Source organism: Ananas comosus, linkage group 8 (genome assembly GCF_001540865.1).
Source record: "Ananas comosus cultivar F153 linkage group 8, ASM154086v1, whole genome shotgun sequence".
NCBI lineage: Eukaryota > Viridiplantae > Streptophyta > Magnoliopsida > Poales > Bromeliaceae > Ananas > Ananas comosus.
In genome coordinates this window covers 2783686-2804926 of record NC_033628.1, presented here as the reverse complement: position 1 = coordinate 2804926, position 21241 = coordinate 2783686, and the positions used below count along the sequence as shown (strand labels likewise).

At 35.2% G+C, this 21241-nt stretch overlaps 2 protein-coding genes across 3 annotated transcripts in view; both read right to left on the bottom strand.

Moving 5' to 3' along the window:
• LOC109713703 (probable pectate lyase 12) overlaps positions 1-4608 on the bottom strand; it is a 10457-nt gene extending 5849 nt beyond the window's left edge. The window contains exons 1-3 of the mRNA XM_020237882.1: positions 4575-4608; positions 3418-4303; positions 2277-2482 (exon numbers count right to left, since the gene is read on the bottom strand). Coding sequence (XP_020093471.1) covers positions 2277-2482; positions 3418-4020 — 809 coding nt within the window. The 5' untranslated portion in view covers positions 4021-4303; positions 4575-4608. The remainder of the gene's footprint in view (positions 1-2276; positions 2483-3417; positions 4304-4574) is intronic.
• LOC109714245 (inosine triphosphate pyrophosphatase) lies at positions 14757-21020 on the bottom strand. Of its 2 annotated transcripts, none has more exons than XM_020238767.1 (8): positions 20836-21020; positions 19408-19663; positions 17714-17778; positions 17567-17640; positions 17388-17419; positions 17182-17294; positions 15171-15247; positions 14757-15071 (listed from the first exon to the last, which is right to left on the bottom strand). In XM_020238767.1, exons 2-8 carry the CDS (start codon positions 19538-19540, stop codon positions 14936-14938), a joined length of 630 nt encoding a protein of 209 aa, XP_020094356.1. In that variant the 5' UTR covers positions 19541-19663; positions 20836-21020; the 3' UTR covers positions 14757-14935. The 2 variants fall into 2 exon arrangements, with proteins under 2 accessions (XP_020094356.1, XP_020094355.1); XM_020238766.1 differs by having other exon boundaries at positions 19408-19650; positions 20836-21016.

Genomic DNA, 21241 nt, shown 5'->3' with positions numbered 1-21241 from the left:
GAACTTTAATTAAGCTCGGCTCGAGCTCGCTCGGATTAAAGCTCAGCTCGGCTCGAGCTCGAGATTTGCTCGGCTAACTTTAAGAGCTGTAATATATTAGTTATCAAATTAAAAATATCTTGTAATGGATGTTAAACTACGTTGTACAGGTTATCAAGTTTTATGTTTTATTAACGTTCTTTATACCGATCCCACTGACGGACTGGCCCACTCCTAGTTTCTTTCTCTCTCTTTCTCTCTCCTCTTTTTTTTATCCTTAAACTTTTAAACTTACAATAGTACAAAATCCCAATACATGTTTTCACTTTCAGACTTTCTCTCTCATACAATACATTTAAATCTCAATCCGAGTTAACGTGCCAATATGAACAACCCAAATAAAATACCTGGTTGTTATTACTGGGTTTAATTTAATTTCGGATATATATTAATTTTATGTAATATATATATATATATATATCATCCCGATGACACGATAAGCCTCGTGTCGTCGGGAACACGAGGATTCAAAAATTATCGTGTTATCGGGATGATATATACTCATCCCGATAACACGATAATCCTTGTGTCGTCGGGAACACGAGGATTCAAAAATTATCGTGTTATCGGGATGATATATACTCATCCCGATAACACGATAATCCTTGTGTCGTCGGGAACACGAGGATTCAAGAATTGGCGGGTAGTTTAAACTACCCACCAATCTCACTTTCTCTCTTCTCTTTAACTTCTCTTTAACCCAAAGAGTTAAAGAGAAAAGAAACTTAAAGAGAAGTTAAAGAGGAGAGAAAGTGGAATTGGTGGTTAGTTTAAACTATCTGCCAATTCTTGAATCCTCGTGTTCCAGACGACACGAGGATTATCGTGTTATCGGTATATATATACCGAGCTTGAGCCTAGATTTAGGCTCGAAATTAATTTCAAGCCGAATTTGAGCCGACATAAGCTCGCTCGAGCTCGGCTCGTTTCCACCCCTAGATAAGAATAGGGATAGGCCCTTATCTCTCTTTATATCCAAATATTAATTTTTATCCGAAAACAGTAGTTATCGGTTACCTATAATAACCGATTATAACTATCCCCTCCAACACTTTTATTTTCTATATAAAACTATTTAATATTTTTCTTATTCCATATTATCTAGCCAAATACTATTTTTCTTATCCCCGAAAACAATCCAATTTTTATCCAAACACTTTTTTTTCTTATTCCTATACTTGTACCTATTTCTGTAATAGCTAGTTCTTGTTTATACCAGAACCAAACGGTACCAAAAAAAAAATAATAATAAAAAAATTTACACATTTCAAGGGGTTGAAGAAGTAGAAGAAAGCTGGCAGGGCTGACATGGTGAAAGGTACAAGACAGACAGACATGAGATGCTTTTTATTTATTTATTTATTTATTTTAATAATAAAATATATTATTTTAAGTTCTCCTTCACTGCCTCCAAAGTATTTAAAACCTTGTAAACTCTGTGCATCTCTATTCTAAAGATCATTAAATTCCCCCACAAATCCTTAAGTGGTCAACACTCATAATAATGTCTACCTATGACACATTTATCTTACAAATGTGCACTTTATAAAATGCTACATTACTGTTGGTAAATATAAAATATTAAAATTACTATTATAAGTTTTTAGAGTAATTAGTTGTTTTCAAATTTCATTCTAATTATGTTTTCGTACAAAATTTACTTAATTTGAATAGAAAAACTATACAACTCAAGTTTCTTTTCCAAAAATAAGGCCTTTGTGTTATATATCACCTACCGCGCGCCCGGTTTGCAGGTGCCTTTTTAAGGAGTTGAGTAAAATAATTTTTTTCAAGCTTAATTTTTTTAATTTTTTAGACCTAATTATCATCTAAAATGTTATAATCGAATTAAAATATAAAATATTTAGTCTTTTATATTTTATATACATAACTATTTTAAATCCTAAAGTGTTACACATCTGATCTAAATAAATACTAACCCACCTACACATTCACACCATTCACGCCTAGTGGGACCCGTAAATGGATTAATTGGATAAAACGAGAAAAAAGAGAGGGAAAAAAAAAGGTAACGGTGTAAACAGAGAATCCGAGAATAGAGTAAGCTTGTTAAGTCAATCTAACGCGTGTGCAGAATTTTTCTAATCACGAACTAATCTGACCACGAAATTAGACAAATCGTGCATATACGTCCTATTTATTAAAAAGATGATAAAATAAAAAAAATTCTGCGCATAAAGTTATAGAAAGAATGTGCAATAGGCAGAGAGACGCACCTAGGGGAGCCGAGGACGCCGGCATTTTGGGTGAGCTGGTCGATGAGGGCAGCGGACTTGGGGTCGAGGCTGGACGCCTTGGCGTAGATGGCCTCCAGGCCCTCGCCGGACGGCACGAAGAAGGCGCCGTTCACCATCATGTCCCCCTCCGTCCTCCAGTTCCACCCGGTCCACGCGCTCTCCTCCGTGTCCACCCTCTTCGTCACCTGCGCAATCCGTATCAACATATCGTCAAAGCCTATATAAGATTGGAAAAAATCAATAATATTTGTTGTGAAATTCATTAAATTTGTTTGATTCGACAATTGTGTAGTTGAATTTTTTTTTTAAAAAAAAATAAAGAATCTTTTATCCAATGGATAAAGAAGTTTGAGAATAAAGTGCTCATCTTTGACTCCCGTTTTCTGTCTGTGATTTTGAAACAATTTCTCTACACTCCATTTATTTTCGATACAAAAGGTCAAACCATTGCAGCGAGAAGAAAAATAAAATAAAATAAATTAAAATAAATCATAAATTTTGAGAATTTTACTTTTAAATACGATAAAAGTAATCTACACTCATATAGTGTTTTTAACCTTTTTAATCCTTGCATCAACTGTTTAACTATTTTTAGTCCTTATATTAATATTATTCTCCTTTAAGGAGACCACTAAACTCTCCGAAGACTACTAAATTTTAGAGAGACTACTGTTATTTCAACTCTATAACTTTTGATTCAAAGACTAAAAAGTTGAAACCACCGGTTCCATTATACTTGCATAGTAGCACATTAGCTAAACACAATTATTCGCATCAACAACAACAACAAAATCTGTTGGACCCTAGATAATGCTATATATAAAATATAATATAACTAAAATTTTTAATCCGTATATAGTATTTTAAATAATAATTAATTTTAAGAGGTTAAGAAAATTAAATATGATTAGACGAAGGTAGTACTCGAATGGGTGACGCTGGAAAGTTGGGCCGTGACAAAACCAATAGGAAAAAACACAAACACTCGAAAACAATAAATAAACGCCCCCACACCAAAAAAAAAAAAACCACCAAAACAGAGTAGTATGAAAGAAAAGCAGAGAAAAAAACAGAGTAAAAGAGAGATAGAAGAAGAGAGAAAGAGAGGAGGAGTGAGCACCTCTTTGGCGTTGGGGTCGGCGGGGGCGATGTAGCGGTTGCCCTGGCTATTGATGGTGGGGTTGGCGCTGCCTCCGATGGCGTACATCTCCCAGCGCGTGTAGTCGTTGTTGACGATGTGGAAGTACCCGTGGCGGCACCGCGGCATCCGCTGCACCAGCTGCTCGCCGAAGTGGTTGAAGGCGATGGTCACCTGCATCCCCGAATCCGGCAGGTACTCGTCGCTGTGGCCCAGCAGCATCACCTCGTTGTGCCGCGCGAAGTAGCAATTCGACACCGTGATCGCCGTCGACCCCATGATCGCGTCCACCAGCCCGTCCGCGCAGTTCGACAGCGAGCAGTGGTCGACCCAGACGCTCACCGCGCTGTACAGCGAGATGCCGTCGCCGTCGGAGCGCGTGCGCCAGCCGTAGTGCGTCGGCGAGGAGCGCACGTTGGCGTCGCCCGCGGGGACGCAGTCGTGGACGTGGATGTTGTGAATGATTACGTGGGAGACGTACTGGAGGGTGATGCAGGCGCCGCCGGCGACGTGGACGTCGGCGCCGCGGCCGTCGAGGGTCTTGAAGCTGTTGACGAGGAGCTCCTCGTTGAGGCGGATGGTCATGTCGGCGGCGAAGACGATCCAGAGGGGGCCCTCCTGGATGGCGGCGTGGCGGAGGGTGCCGGGGGTGGGGTTGACGGGGTCGAGGTCGGAGGAGTCGGTGACGACGTAGAGCGGGCCGCCCTTCCCGCCGAGGGCGCCGCGCCCGAACCCGATGCCGCAGTCCGCCAGCCGCTGCCGGTCCGACTGCCAGTCCACGCCCGAGCACCGCCAGCAGTCGTCGATCGGGTTGCCCGTGAAGCACGACGCCTCCGCCAGCGCCCGCCGCCGCGACCGCTCCAGCTGCCTGCCGCCCCAATGCAGGCAGCAATATAACAAGAGAGAGCGAGAAAAAAGAAACAAAATGCTAAGGTGTTAAAAATTTCTTATTTTTTTAATTAAAATAATTTTCGTTTATATTTTTTTTAAGAAAAAAATTATAAATGAACTAGAATTCGAACTGGGACCTCGGATACTGATTATCAAATCTTTTGCTACTTGCGCCAGGGACTACAGATTATTGCTAAAAAAGATGATAGTACAGTAGTAGCATTGGTTCGAAAAGTAGATTTGCACACCTTTGGAAGTCGCGGACGACGGATTCGGGGTCGGAGACGGAGAAGAGGAGGGTGAGGCATTGTGGTGGTAATTAATGGGGGATTTGTGGGGGATGGTGAAATTGGGGGGGGGAGGGGTTTGGGGATTTATATAATGAGAAACATGGAGGGGTTTTAGAATAATGGAGTTACTTTACTTACTACTAAGGGAGGGAGAAGAAGAAGAGGAGGAGGAAAAAGAATTTTTTTTTCCCTTTTTTTCTTTTTCTTTTTGAAGGATTTGTTTGGGGTTGAGATTTGAAAAATGGAGATCCAAGAAGAGGAAGAAGAAGAAGAAGAAGAAGAAGAAGAAGAGGAGGAGGGTTTGAGGAGGGAGAGACTGGGGAAGGCTAGAGAGAGAAAGAGAGAGAGAGAGGGAATCAAATCACATCTCTCTCTCTCTCTCTACCTCTCTCTCTAATTCCTTTCTTGTTAAATGATCCAATGGGCTTGTTTCACCCAGGAGAGGATAAAAATATATTTTATATATATATAAAAAGAAAAACAAAGGAGTTGATCAAGTTATTGTTGTTGTTGTTCTAGGGAGGTTATTTTACTGAGGGAAAATTTCAAAATTCCGCCATGTGGTTCCGCACTTTGTCACTATAGTATTCTGTGGTTTAAAATATATCAATTTGCTCTCATGTGGTTTTATTTTTTTCTTTTTGATAGCTTTTTTCTTAATATTTCGTTAAATTATATATAAAATATTTCAGATACCCATCTAGATTTATCGAATATTTATTTTAGTACCATTTAATTTTAATTTTGCCACTGATTTAAGGAAAAAAAATAATAAAATTGATATTAAAAAGAGAAAAACGAAACCACAGGAAGGCAAATTGATACACTTTAAACCACACAGTACTAAAGTGAGAAAGTGCGAAACCACAAAGGGGGTTTTTGAAGATATCCCTTTTACTTATTATTCTCTCTCTTGGTACACAACAAAGAGATCATGCCTAGAGCAAGTGGCAAAGGGCTTGATAGTTGGTACCCGATACCCAAGTTCGAATCCTAGTTGATTTACATTTCCAGCTAAATTTATTTCTTAATAAAATAAACGAAGCGGTAGCACGCTACCTATCTCTCAAAAAATAAAAACAAAGAGACCATGTTTATAATATAGGATTTGGGAGTTTTTATTAGGAAGGGTTGTGTTGTTTTGTTTCCTTATTTATGTTACACAACATATGGAGATGCTGTGATATGTTTATTGAGTTTTCAAAAAAAAAAAGGGTTCAAATACAAAAATGTTTTTTTTGTAAATATTTATTTTTTTACTTTTCATTTCTATTTTTTAGATATTTATATTTTATCTTATTAAAATTTTAAATTGATATATTTAGTTATCTTGCGTCATGGTTCCGTCACTATTTTATTCATTTCTTATAATTTATACAAAAAATACAGTTAAAAATAATAAATATATATTTAAAATTATTTTTTAAATAAGGATAATTTGGTTATTTCGACTTCTCCATTAATATAGTGTAAATCTCCGGAAATATTTTTAAAAATTTTAAAAGAACAAAATGTAGAATTTTGAAAGTTGAAAAAAAAATAAGAAAAAAGGTGTGTATGTGGAGGTTTTCGCATTTTAGACAAAAAAAAAATATATTTTTTGATTTTTGATTGTAGCATATATGGAAGTGAATGATATTTTCATTATATATGGAAGTGAATGATATTTTCATTTCATAATGGTGGAGCGTAAATTTTCTTGGTAAAATAAATAAGGCTAAATTACACAAAACCCCCCTGTAATAACCCGCTTTTTCACTTTCCCCCCCTGACATTTAAAAACCTACACTTTGCCCTCCTGTAAAATGAAAAATGTTCACAGGCGGGTTACGGTGTGTAAAATGACCATTTTGCCCCTCGCCATTGTCGTCTTCTTCCCCATCTTCCTCAGCCGCCCCTTCGTTCGGCCGCGATTTCGACCTCAATCGGCCGCGATTTCTCTCCATTTCCTTCTCCACCCGCTCCTCTTCTCCTCCTGCACCCTCGCCGCCCTCGATTTCGGCGACAGTAGGAGAAAATCGAGGTGGGCGACAATAGTAGAAGGACAAAAAAGGCGAAGGCGAGGCGGCGGAGGACGACGAAGGAGATGTGGGTGAGGGTGAGGCAGTGGAGGACGGCGAAGCGGCTAGGCGGCGAGGCGGCGAGGCGACGGCGAGGTGGCGGGCCGGAGGGAGTCGAAGCAACAGGGAGATGGTGGAGGGGTATTTTCGGTATAAAAATATATTTTTTAACGGAACCCTGACGGAACCCTAACGGTAGGGGGTGAAGTGCACATTTTTTATTTTACAAGGGGGCAAAGTGTAGGTTTTTAAATGTCAGGGAGGGAAAGTGAAAAAGCGGGTTATTACAAGGGGGTTTTCTATAATTTAGCCAATAAAAAAACCACATGTACGCCTCTAAATTATTGACCAGTTAATACTGTAAAGAGAATATTATATATACAATAAAAATACTGTCACGAAATAATATTATCCCTATATATATTATTGATGAGTTAGTATTACAATATAAAGAAGTTTAATTAGTTGATCTATGTAATTTAAATTAATTATATTATTTTATAGTATATGAACAATTTAAAAATGCAACTTTTTAATATTCTGCGGTGATGATATACTAAAATTATTTTAAAATTTTGGAAATTAATCATAACATGCGATCAAATAAAATCTACAAGAAATCCTACATAGCATAAGATCTTCCTAAGGGCGTGTTTGATTCGCTTTTTTTTCACCATAGAATCGGAATCGGAATGGGTGAATCCATTTGTGGGTGTTTGGTATACGGGAATTCCATTCCGATTTCGATTCTCGAGCGGAATGGGAATTCCCCAATCACCCTTTTTTTCAATCCGGCCTATGAAGCCGGATTGAAAGTTTAATCAGGACAAAATAGATATTTATTTGGATTAAATTTATTTTTTCAACTTTTTAAATTAAAATATGAGTTTAAATTTAGAAATTAAATTTTTAATTTTTAATTTTAATTTGAACTTGAATTAAAAATTAAAATTTAATCAAGTATTTCGAATCTAACTTATGAATTTGAATTTAAATTAAAATTTAATTTATATAAAGTTTTATTCAAATTTTATTTAAAAATTAAATTAAATTTGTGGATTCAAATTAAAATTTAAATTGTAAGTTTGAATTTGAATAAATCGAAATTTAATTTTATATTTTGAATTATCCACTCAAATTCAAATTTTTTTTAAAAATAGATTTAAAATTTTGACATTATTTCAAAAATTTGATGTAAATTTTTAATATTTAATTTTTAATTTGAATTTAAATTAATATATTATAATGATAAAGTTAATATATTAATATGATTACGCTTTTTATATTTACCTGAACCAAACACCGACAATGTGAATGATTTATTCTGATTCTGATTCAGGTGATGAACCAAACAGAATTAGGTAATGAGTAATTTGGATTTCGATTCCAGCTTATTTCGATTTCGATTCTGATTTCGATTCCAACTTCGAACCAAACACGCCCCTAATTTCCTATGTATTAAAGGCACAACTATACGCCTCACGTGTTCGTGTCGGACATGTATGCTTCTGTGTCGGACACATGTTCGATGTGGACACTTCTTGATCGTGTGTTTAATGCCGATCCATAGCGCATGCAATTAAAAAATATATATTTATATTTATATTTTATTTTATATATATATATATAATGTAAGATGATAAATATTTTAATTTTTTGATGAATGCATACACTTTTTTTTAACAATATAAATAAATTATGTATAATAAAGAATTTTTTTCTTAAAATATATAAGCAATTAATGAAAATTTTACTACTTTTTATTTATATGATAAATATAATAATATTTTACCAAAATTAATATTATATATATAATAAATATATATTATTAGATTAGTAATATTATATTTTATCAGTGGTGTCCATGTCGTACATGTGTTCTAATTTTTTGTAAGCTACCGAATCGCCGCCGTGTCTGAGTCATGTTGTGTTCTATATCACGTGTCAGACTGTCAGTGTTCATGAGGCCTNTATATATATATATATATATATATATATATATATATAATAGTGAGATTACCTTCGATGCAAAAATTTTTTTCTATTTAAAAAATAATTAGAAAAGTAAGGTTACTTTTTGTTTAAAGTTATTTTTCTCAAACTGTTGTCCTTGAAACTACGGCTAATTTCGGCATAGTTTCAATTAGTGCACTTGGGCCTCCTCATATAGTTTCAATTGCAATTCAAATCGATCGAACCAAACATCCGATTTGGATTTGTATATAATTATAACTACGGTGCAATTACAATTACATACAATTATTTAGTTACTCAGTTCATTTCTTAAAAAATGAACAAAAGAAGTAGCATACTATTATTCTCTCAAATATACACATAAACAATGGTGGCTCATGATGGGTCCCCTATTGTTGCATGATTTAAGAGCGAAAAATATACGTAGTAGTATCAAACGATTTGTGTTATTGATAATGTACAAATTGGACTCGCTCTTAGTTGATTTGACATAAACCACTTATTCTCTTTAAAAAAGAAATGACTCGTCGTTTAAGTATGGAAATGTAGTGGCACCACAGTGGTTCTAGTCACCACTTTATAACGTAGAAAGTGAAATGCTCCAAAATTTTTTTAAGTTTCTTCGAATCCTCTAAAGTACGAAAATGATTGTGTTTTTGTTATCGCATTTCCAAATAAGGCATGAGCAAGAGGGTTAGACTTGGAGTTGATTGCCACCTCTGGTATGAGCAAAAGTTCATAACTTTTTTCTATTAAGTGGGCTATAAGGTGTGTTCTTATTTATGAACTTTTAGGTTAGATATTCAATACTTTAAAATCTAATTTGCATTCTCTATAAAACGTCGCATAGTTAGACTATGCTTTATCTGTAAAAAAAAAGTTATCCTATAAGGTATTTGGGAGAGGATTAAAAAACAAAAAACATCTATTTTTTAAAGTATAGTTAATTACACCCTAAAAAATAAAGTAAAATAATAATCAACTTCAATCTAACGAAAAAATTTTTACCATTCTCTTCATTTGTTCATCATCTTCGTTTATTATGAGTAAATGCTTTTGCTCAATGTATCCATCAATTTTTCAGTAATAAAAATATTGTAACTTCCAAAATATAATAGGATTAAAATATATGATCTGATCGACGGTTAATGGATGCATGGTGCACGAAAATACAAATATGCTAGTTGCAGAGAACAACTTTTCTTCTAATAAAACTGACCGTATCTAGCATAGTTGATTAAGAGCTTGATGGTTGTTATCTGATATTCCAAGTTTGAAGCCCCGTTACTTTACATTTCGAGTTGATTTTATTTCTAAAAATATGAAGAAGCTTCTAATAGAGGATAATTGCAAGATTCGAAGTGAAGTACTTTGAAAAGTTTAGGAGGCTAAAATGTCAAAATTAGAAGTTCAGGGGGTAAATTAAGTGAACTTCAGAGAAGTTAAAAGGATTAGTTGTGCAATTCATGTAATCAGCTTACACTAATATAAAATTCATGAAACAAAAAAAATTTGGTGGTTGCATTTTCCAACATGATGTTGCTTTATTCAATATTCATCATATAATTGACACGAATCTCAGAGCTATTTCAACCACACATAAGATTGTCTCAAGTTGGGGATGACTTGTTGGATCATGAGAAGCTTGAACTGTTAAAAATATACAACCAATTTATTTAAAGTGTATAGACACAGTGCCCATGAGTCTCGATTGTGACTTGGCTCAACGAGTCTCACCCTACTTCGAATATGACTTGGTCCAACCTACCTTCCGCCACAGGGTAGTATGCTGACACATTTAAGTGAACAATCCCCCCGGTAGCATCTGCACAAATTTGCAACATGTGGGAACCCATGACCTCTGACTCTGATACTATTTATCGGATCGTTGGCGCTAACCATTAATCATAAAAGCTCGAGCTATTAAAAATGCATAACCAATTCACTTAAAATGTACAGATAGAGTGCCCACGGGTCTTAATTGTGACTTGGCTCAACTAGCCTCACCCTATATCAAATATGACTCGGCCTAATCCGGCCTCACGCTATTTCGAACGTGACTCGATAGGCCCTACCTAGCCTCTTGCACATAAGGTAAGATGCTAGTCCATTTAAGCCAACAATTACTCTCGCCACCCTCTGGCTTTGATACTACGTACCGGATCGTTGGCGCTAACCATTAATTCTAAAAGCTCGAGCTATTAGAAATATGCAATTAATATACTTAAAGCAAACAGACACAGCGTCCACAGGTCTCGATTGTGACTCGGCTCAATCTGGCCTCACGCCATTTCGAACGTGACTCGGCCCAATCTTACCTTCTACCATAAGATAGGATGCTGACCCATTTAAGACAACACGACTGACCGACCGGACCAAAATTTTCTTTTAATTGGTTTTGGGCTCTTATCTTCTGTCCTAATTAAAACATCTATCCATCTTACTTACCCTGATTCATTTTAAAAAGAAGCTTCTGTTGAAACTACTGCTCAAATACACAGTGAAAAGCTCAAAAACACCACCTTCACTTTTTCCAGGAGCATATGTGTTGCTGTAATTATCCTCAAATCTGGATTACTAAGCTAGGAAGGCATTCTTCTTACCCATCACTCTCAACATTTTTTATTATTCTTTTTTTAATCCCTTTTGATTAATAAAGGAAGCTTATCTCTACCATGAAAAATGGCGGCGCCTACGTGCATCAGTCCTTTTCTTTTTACTCTATAGATCCATAAAAGCATCCCGTCTTAAAAAGAAAAAAAAATAGTTATGAAATTTTGAGGTACATGACATTTTGATTCTCAAAATTTCTTGGACGTAAATTTTTACTTAATGTTTTTAATTGTTTCAATCAAGTTTTATAGTCTAATTAAGGTGATTGATTAGTTATGTATTGTTGATATTATAGTAATAAAATAATATTATGGTTGATAATATAAAAATAATTACTATCACATCAACGAAGGATAAGTATAAGGCCAATTAAATTGGCGGTGGCACTTAATTGCAAAATTCTATACATTTTTTGAACTAGAATTGTAACAGACAAAAAATTGAACACCAAAAAAGTATCACCCATTTTATAGTTTAAGGATCAAAAGTATAATTAACCAAAAAAAAGAAAAAAAGAGTATCGTGATCGATTAACCAAAGACTATTTTGTAACCGGTTCTATAATATCTTTGTTTTCCCCGTTATTAACTTTTAACTTACAGTTAGCGAGAACATACATACATAATAGTTAAATTAAACATAATAATCATTCAATTTAATAAAATCACCTACACAATTGATATATAGAAATAACATAAATAAAAAAAATTAAAGGGTGAAGGGGGGGGAAAAAAAAAAAGAAGAAGAAGGAAAACTTCAAATACCCCCCTTGTGGTTTCACTTTTTCTCATTTTAGTACCCTGTGGTTTAAAGTGTATCAAGTTAGTGCCCCGTGGTTTCGCGCTTTCTCACTTTAGTACCCTGTGGTTTAAAGTGTATTAAGTTAGTATCCTATGGTTTCGTACTTTCTCACTATAGTACCCTGTGGTTTAATATTTCATTAAGAGAAAAATAAAATCATAGGGTACTAACTTGATACAAAAATAAAATCACAGAGTACTAACTTGATACAAAAATAAAATCATAGAGTACTAACTTGATACACTTTAAATTATAGGGTACTAAAGTGAGAAAGTGCGAAACCACAGGGTACTAGCTTGATACACTTTAAACTATAGGGTGCTAAAATGAAAAAGTACGAAACCACATAAGGGGTTTTTGAAGTTTTTCCAAAAAAAAAACAAGAAAAAAGAGGAAAGAAGAAATATCTACATGTTCTTGTGCTTTTCTTGGTGTCCAAAAATGCTCTCTATCCCCCAACTTTTCTTCATCTTATCTCTCTAAATTAGAAACCTTTCATATATTATCCATAGGCTTTTTTTTACTGTGCAAGTATTCTAAATTCTCCAAGTGGATGAATTAGAGTCATGTCATATTATGTGGATACCATGTCATCTTCTATGTGTGTGACACTACATCCACTTAGATGATCTATGTAAAGGGAAACTATGAGTTAGGCCTATATGGTGGCCAATGAAATTAGTCAAAAAGATAAAAAAGGATCAAAAAGAGAGGTTGGGGGAATTAAGAAAGGTAAAGATCCCAATAAAGAGAAAGAAAGAGAGAAAATAATAATAATAATAATAAGAAAAATGCAATATGTGCTTTTCTTGCTTATTAAATTTTCTCAGATGTGGGCACGTTTGGGATCATGCATGTTTTTTTTGTGTGTTAGTTTAAGAAGTTAAAGAGGGCAAAAAGCTACTAGTTAGGTGTTGGAAATTTTATTAAAAAAAAAAAATTTAGCTAAATTACAGAAAATATTTTTATAAATATCAGATTTTTTACTTTTCTTTTCTAATTTAAAAATCCTACATTTTACCACTTCAACGTTTCAAGTTGTTGCATTTAACCTCCCCTCGTCAGGATTTCATTACTATTCCGTCAATTTCTTATAATTTATAATGAAAATATCCTTTAAAATTATAGAAATATATTAAAAATTATTTTTTAATAAAAGAAGTAAGAGTAATTTGGTCATTTTGCTTTCTCCATTAATGTTGTACCCCTTAAAAATATTTCTAAAATTTTAAGGGGGCAAAATATCGGTTTTCGAAAGTCGGGGTGAAAATATAATTCTTATAGGTGAATTTTCTGTAATTTAGCCTTTTTTTGTTAGATTAGTAAAATGTTATAATTTAAGATGTATTTGTCCTCGTATTAGTGGATTTAGTATCTACGAATACTGCTCTTATGAACTACTAATGCATTGTTTTTTGAATATGTCACGCATAGATAAAGTTTGTGCAAAATGTTTAACAGATTATAATCTTACATAAGCTATATTATAGGCCGAATACAAGTACGTGGAATCTATTAGTGAAGGTTTGAACTTGTTTCTTTTCAAAAAAGGGAAGAGGTTGAATTCAATTTGCTCAATTTCAGTGGGAAAATAGTGACCACATTCAATAAATCTTTATATACCACAGTATTATCATTTTATTATTATTATTATTAACATTAATGCTCTAAACTCTGCCACACATGGAAAGGGGTGGCCTTTGATTTGCATATCTAATAGAAATATTTGTATAGACCTTCAATAGCAAGGCAAGGATAACTTTCTTAGTTTTCCTTTTTTTGGTAAAAACATATGCAACTAACCTGAAATTTAGGTCATTGGAAAATATCTAATCTTTAAAAATTTTAATTTTCTTACCCAACATTTCATTTTATTTGGTTTTAATTGTTTATTACTTCTGAAAAGCTATCGCATGCACTCGGTGCGTTCGTACATTCGTACACCACATCTTTACCGATCATTCATTTTATTTAATTATTCGCTCTCTACTATCAATGATTAGTTTTTTTTTTCTTGAGTTAAGAATTGAGCAATTGAATTAACAAAATGGGGTGCATCTAATAAAAAATTATGATATGGTACAAATCCAACTATTTGAGTAGTCAGACAGTAAAATCAAAATTTTTAAAAAGTTGGATAGTCATTTTCAAAAATTTTAGATAAGCCTTTTCTGCTTTTGCTGTTAGAACATTTTTTACTCCAATGTCAGACAAAAACAGCACACTCAAATATTTATTAAATCTCTTTTGTTCTTGAGATTGGAATTTACCATAACCCCAACAAGATAATTCTCACACATAAATGATTCAACAAGTCCTCAAACATCCAGCAATAATCTTAATTTTGTGTTGATTCAGGTGTGGACTGATTAGAAGAACTGTCCAAGAACTTCTGGGTTGCAAAATGGTCTTGGGCTTGGTTCTAAAATACAACAAATTGCCACATTTTACTGCGGCAACTTCATCTGTCAGGGAGACTGAAACAAATTTCAGCATAGATTTCACTGCACTCTCCAATTTAGAAAACTCAAACAAGACAAGGTATAAGTTTTAAGTGTGGATGTTGATTATCAGGCTTTTATCTGCACAATTTTTCTCTTTTTCCGGCTACTTTTATTTGGATGAAATGAAATACCACAGAACCAAGAAACCCACATGAACAATTTTTATTATGCAGTAATGGCTCAAAGCGAATGCAACGGGTGTCCAAACAATGTAATAACACTCTGATAATAATCTCATAATTACTTGTTATCAGAAAGATCAAAACAATTACAGTTTCCTAACTAGCATATCAATTCGCAAATGTATAAGTGTAATGCCTGATCAATGAGCTAAACAAGTTGCCGATATTCTATCGCATTCGTATCCTCAACTAAGTAAAGAAAAATCTGATACATATATCTGAAAGGCATAGTCAGCAGTCGCAAAGTGCGTTTTCACCATCGCGAGGGCTTTCGAGCGGTGGGAGATCTTATTCTTCTCTTCCTTTGGCATCTCAGCATAGCTGCATAAGGTGCACGAATATAAGCGCAAGTAGAAAAACTATCTGGGATGCTGTACAGTATTTAAATGAAATTCAATACAAGATAAGAGAAACTCTTACGTTTGCTCGTATCCATCCGGTTCAAAAATTGGATCCCAGCCAAAATCGGCAGGGCCTCTGGGAGGTACAATTTTGCCCTACAATAAGAATCACAATTTGAAAATACAACCATTAAAATGGCGCAACAGATTTGTAATGTCAAAATTTATCTAGATATGAGGATTTTGCGAGACGACACTAGGGTGTGAGTGAAAGTTGTTTTTAACCACAACACGAAAGGTAAATAGCACATTTCATCCTCAAAATATGAGGCGGGTCACACTTTCGTCCTCAAAACTTTAAGTTGTTATAATTTCAGGCTCAAACTTTCAGAATTGTTGCAATTAAGTCCCACAATCCAATTTAGCTGACTAAATGTTGATGTAAAAGTAATGTAGCATCTTAATTATTAGAACATCATCGATTACAATACTGTTACATCATTTCTACGTTAGCAACTTGATTGCAACAATTCTGAAAGTTCGATCGAAAAATTACAACAAATTAAAATTTGAGGACCAAAGCGTCACCCACCTCAATAGTTTGAGGATGAAACGTGCTATTTACCCTACATGAAATATAAAAAGTTGTTGGCTGTTTTGTTTCAGATAATGCGGCTAGTTCTTTTGTATGGTGGTTGAGAAGTAGGAAGAGGGAAATACAAGGTTTTTGCATAGGTTATTTATTTATTTCTTAATTATCTTTGGCTCAAATGCAGAGACCACTCCAGATCAAGGATTAAAGTGCCCATCGGCACCTGCCGTATCCATCGTGTCGTATCGTGCTAGCAAAATAGCAGTACGATATAGCCCCCGTGCCGATGGCACAACTCAAAACCTTCTATTCTTAAAATTAGTAAGTAATTTTCTCAATAAAGTTCAAAAAATTTGATAAAAATATATAATAAATAGTTGGTATATTTTGTTACTAAAGAAAATAAATATTTCATGCCATTACGTGTCGGCACACGTATATTTTTTGTGACCGACACGCATCGGCTCGGCACGGCCCGGCACGCACCGTGCCGGCAAGTTTCCGGTACGACACCGTGCTTCGGCACACTTAAATCCTTGCTCCAGATATTTTCACAATTATCACTTTGGCCCCATGACAATCAATCACAAATCTACATTTACCATCTATAATCAGTGTGTCATTAGTGTGCCTTGTAAAAACAGATAATTGCAGCTTTTAGAAAGCCATTATGCGTTTTCAATGGCTACGACAAATGAACGGCTAAACGTTGCTATTGCTTTCTTCTTCTCCCTAAATTCAGTCATCCTTTTGCTCGAAGACTTCCAAGCTCTACACTAGGATAATATTCTACCGACAAACTCACTATTCAATACTTGGCAAAGTTGTAGATTAATAAACTACATAAACGTTCAGATAACTAAAAAGTAGATTATCAAATGTTAGGGCCGAAGTGGCAATCAAGAAAGTGCCGTAGGGGTTTCTCTGCATTTCAGCCCTCTTTTTTCGGTTTATTAATCTTCTCCCCTCTTCCGTTGTTTTACAACACAGAGACAGTTCTCGAGGTGTATCGAGAGTATTTCTTATATCATCTTAACAAGACCTTAGGAAAATATTAACATCAAAAGGGAAGGGAAAAACACAAAGCAGAAATTGCATGCTAAACAACGAAGTATAGCTTTTAATTCCAACAGTAATTTCAACAGTAGATAAGTGGAAAAGAAAATTATAGCAACTGATTCACACTCTATGCGTATAAACATCTGCAAACTGGTACGAAGCACATTCTGCTAAATTAGGTGACAGATTATTATATCAGACACAGTAGCAGCATTTAGGAATACTATATTTTATTTAAAAAGCAATGGCTAAAAACATAGCAGCATAGCAGTTCCGCAAATAGCATCACCTTAAAATCTCAATATCAACATAGAGGCTACCAATGAGAGTGAAAAACGGATATCTTTTTCAAAAAAAAATTCAGCAATACAAGAAAAGTAGCATGGATGCCCGTAATCATGCTAGAGAAAAAAACTGTTACAAGAATAAAGTACATTACCTCTGTTTTCCCCACAAACGTAATCGGTTCACTGGTTGGTCCAAGAGCAAGAGAAAATATACACATAGCATAAGCTGATTTGTCTTCATAAGCCTTCAGTATATTGTTCAAACCTGTAGAGACAGGTAAAAGAAAAGGCTAACGTTTAGTAGCATTCCTTTTAGAGCTTATCTAGCAAATAACGAAGATGATGAAGAAACAAAAACCTTCATGCCCGATCTTCTGAAGAAACCACTTTCTGGCGTCCAAGAGTTCACAATCGTCCAAACAAAGAAATAAGTGGACTATCAGAACTTTGTATTAAAACAACAGTAAATGTATAAATAAAAGTCGGAAAAAAGCATACGACGAAGAGAAAGAAAATTAAAGGACAAAAACAACTTACATGTAAGGGCCTGGGAGACCCTTAAGAGCATTAAAACATAGACAAGTGTCCTCCACGAGTACCGGCCCGTTAACCTTCGAACAAAATAAGTGTGAAATAAAGCATAAAACCATGTCAGATTTCGAGCCTTTTATTAGAATTCAGTACCTGAGTCGCAGCTAAGCGAGCCTTTTCTTTCGATATTTCTTCCGGTTCCCCTTGCAATTCTGGCACTGGCAATTTCACAATTTTATTAATTATTCCGCAAAAAATAAGCAAACCTCACTTGCCACTATCTATACGATAATCCTAGGATTCTTCTGTAACACAAGTAGGGAACGTTTAGTTGCACGTAGTTGCAACTGCACAAATCCAAATCCGACATCTGGTTCGATGTGTTTGAATCCAACTGCAGTAGTTGGGGAGACTTAACTTTTACTTTTAAAACAAAAAATATTTTTCTTTTTCATGTTGAAGGTAATTTCGCCACCATATGTATAGAGTGATAAAATTTTACAAAAGCAATGCATGTAACCAAGAATTTTAGTGCTGTGGCATGGGGTTGTGCCGGAAACTTGCCAGCACGGTGCGTGCCGGGCCGTATCGATGTGTGCCGGTCACAAAAAATATAACTGTCCGACACATAATGGCATGAAATATTTATTTTCTTTAGCAACAAAATATTCTAACTATTTATTACATATCTTTATCAAATCTTTTGAACTTTATTGAGAAAATTACTTACTAATTTAAAGAATAGAGAGTTTTGAGCTGTGCCATCGGCACGAGGGATGCATCGTGCTAATATCTTGTTGGCACGATAGATATGGTCCGTGCCGATGGGCACTTAAATCCTTGTATGCAACCAAACAAATTATTTGTAATTACAATACTTTCTACTGCATCCATCTAAACGAGATATATGTAGCTATAACTGTTGCATCTCCAACTGCACGCATCTCCAACTAGACTATATTTCTAATTACATCAATCCAAACAGTCCCTTGGTATTCCATTCATCATCATCATTAGCCAATGTGGGATTATTTGCGGCCGTATTTACATTCATCCGGCAAAATTACCTTAAAATATGTTTAAGGATGACATACTTCAAGTATTTGATCAAGGCAGAAAAGCCAACACGGCATTTGATAAGCGTAAGTCAAACTATCAATGTTTGTGATTCTTGCTCACTACTTATAATAATTAAAACGAAGGAAAAAAAAAGGAGAAAAAAAATGAAAAAAAAAATATATATATATATAGAGTAGGACTTGTGTGCTATTAGGAGCACGGAACCTTCCGTGCTCCTAAGCCGTTTTCGATGATGGGATTTTCGAATCGACGATCGACTCCGTTAGACTTGATCTAGCGTATTTGAATTATCTAAAAAATAATTTTTGCAGTTTTTTGATATTATTTACCTAGTGATCGAAAGAATTCAAAATCAACGGTTGAAAATAAAAATCTCACAAAAAGTTACGATGTAACACTAAAATTTTCGATCAGAGATATTGATTTTGTTATAGATAGTATAAAAAAATTTTATCAAAATTTCATATAATTTGAATACTTCTACACCGTTAAACTTGCAAACCAATAAAAATTGCTGATTTTGAAAGTCCTTTCGATTATTAGGTAAATGATATCGAAAAATCGCAAAAACTATTTTCTAGATAGTTCAAATACTAGATCAAGTCTAACGGAGCCGATCGTCGATTCGAAAGTCCCATCATCGAAAACGGCTTAGGAGCACGGAGGCCTCCGTGCTCCTAATAGCATACAAGACCTATTATATATATATACCCTACTCTATATATATGTGGGGGGTGGGGGGGGTTAATGTTTTGAAGAGGAGGTACGGTCGAGTTTGAGGGAGCGGAAGGGGATGGAGGTGCCGAGGATGGCGCGGAATTCCTCGAGCTTCTTGGGGTTGCCCGTCACGAACGTCACCGGCCCCGGCAGCACCAGCGTCGTCCTCACCGACTCCGACATTGCCGCCACCGCCCGCCTGCTCTCCCTCACGCCTCTCGCCAGAACGCAGCCGGACTGGAACGATCCTTTGCGCGAGTGATGAGAATCCGGCACTTCCCACTGCTTGCTACCTACAGTGACAGTCTGGTCCATAGTTAGTTAATTTGGATTCGGCAAAAATTCGGTACGGGTATAATTCGGATAAAATTCGCTTTCTAATTTTTAAATTTGTTGAAAAAAGGCTAAAAAACGGATTCGCCAATTATTCGGATACGTGATTTATACGGATATTATACGTTCACCAATTAAAAATTCGGGATAAAAAATTCGGCTATTAAATTAAGTTTTTTTCCTCTCAAGATTTATGCTATTAGCATAAATACTCATATTTTTTAAGAATATAAGAATAAAGAGCTACAAAATTAAACTAATTAAGTAAAAAAAAAATAGTAAACTATATTATGCCTCAAAATAAAGAAATAATTAAGCAAATAATTATTTCGAACACTTTAGAACAATATTTGCATTTAAATTTTCCACTCAATTCTTCCGCGTGAATCCACCCGAGTACACTTTAGAACGATATTTGCATTTAAATTTTCCACTCAATTCTTCCGCGTGAATCCAAAACCTATCTTTCTTTCGAACCATTTTTCTGCACAAAAAGATTAATAACTTAAATATTTCAAGCTCTACCACATGACCGCCTATCATGGATTCTCGAAAGAATAAAATTACATCGAAAGAATATTAGAATTACCCATCAATCATGCATCAAACATAACCTAACTCTTAAGTAATAAATCCCACTTCATTGGTTCTGAGTTTTCACTCTTCATACAACAATAAGCAAATTAATGAATGTACTAACAATTAACAACAACTTAACTAGGACTAATATAGAAATCCGGAGTTTAGAGAAAGAGAAGGATTCTAAAGTTAGGCATCTTCAAACTCTTATTCTCCAGATCTTCTCATTATATAGTGAAAAATTGCTGCATTTCTAATACTAAAAAGTTATGTTTCAAAAATTAAGTAGAAATCCCACTGAATCAAGGGTCCACGAAAGACCACAACAAAATTTTCCTTTTGCAAGTGTCGACGAGATCATGAAATTGATTAGGTATAATACAAGAGTTCCTGGTCCCTAAGTTAATTAAGATTATTATTTAGCACTATGTTTGGGTCTTCTTTGTGCATAACAGAGAATGGACGCATTCAATTAAGCACTCAGCCATTTGTGTATAAAAAAGTATCCATCAGATGGACTAAAAGCTTCCAACTTTTGCTTTGAAGAATGAAAACTCAAATCGTACCTGGTTTGTAAAGAACCACCCGATCGATTACTAATCTATCGTTGGATAGCGGAAGCGGAAGCGGAAGAGGAAGAGGCGACGAGGAGGGTTTCGATTTCTGAAGAGTGAAGAACCCGATCTTCGATCTTCGATCTTCGATTTCTGAAGAGGACGGCTGCTTCCGATGGCGTTCGGCGAGCGCCCGGAAGGGAAGGGGGGGAGGAAGCAGTGCCGCAGGGGTAGGGGTGAGAAGTTAGGGCAAACCCTTTTTTGGGGAGGGGTGGGGTTGGGACTCGTGGGAGGGGCCCGATTCTTTTCAGAAAGGGCTTTTTTTTTTTTTTTTTTTTTTTTTTTTTTTCTTGGGCGAACAGGGCGGGCGAGGTTCTCTGAATTTTTTATTTTTTTATTATGTTTTTTTTCCACTGTT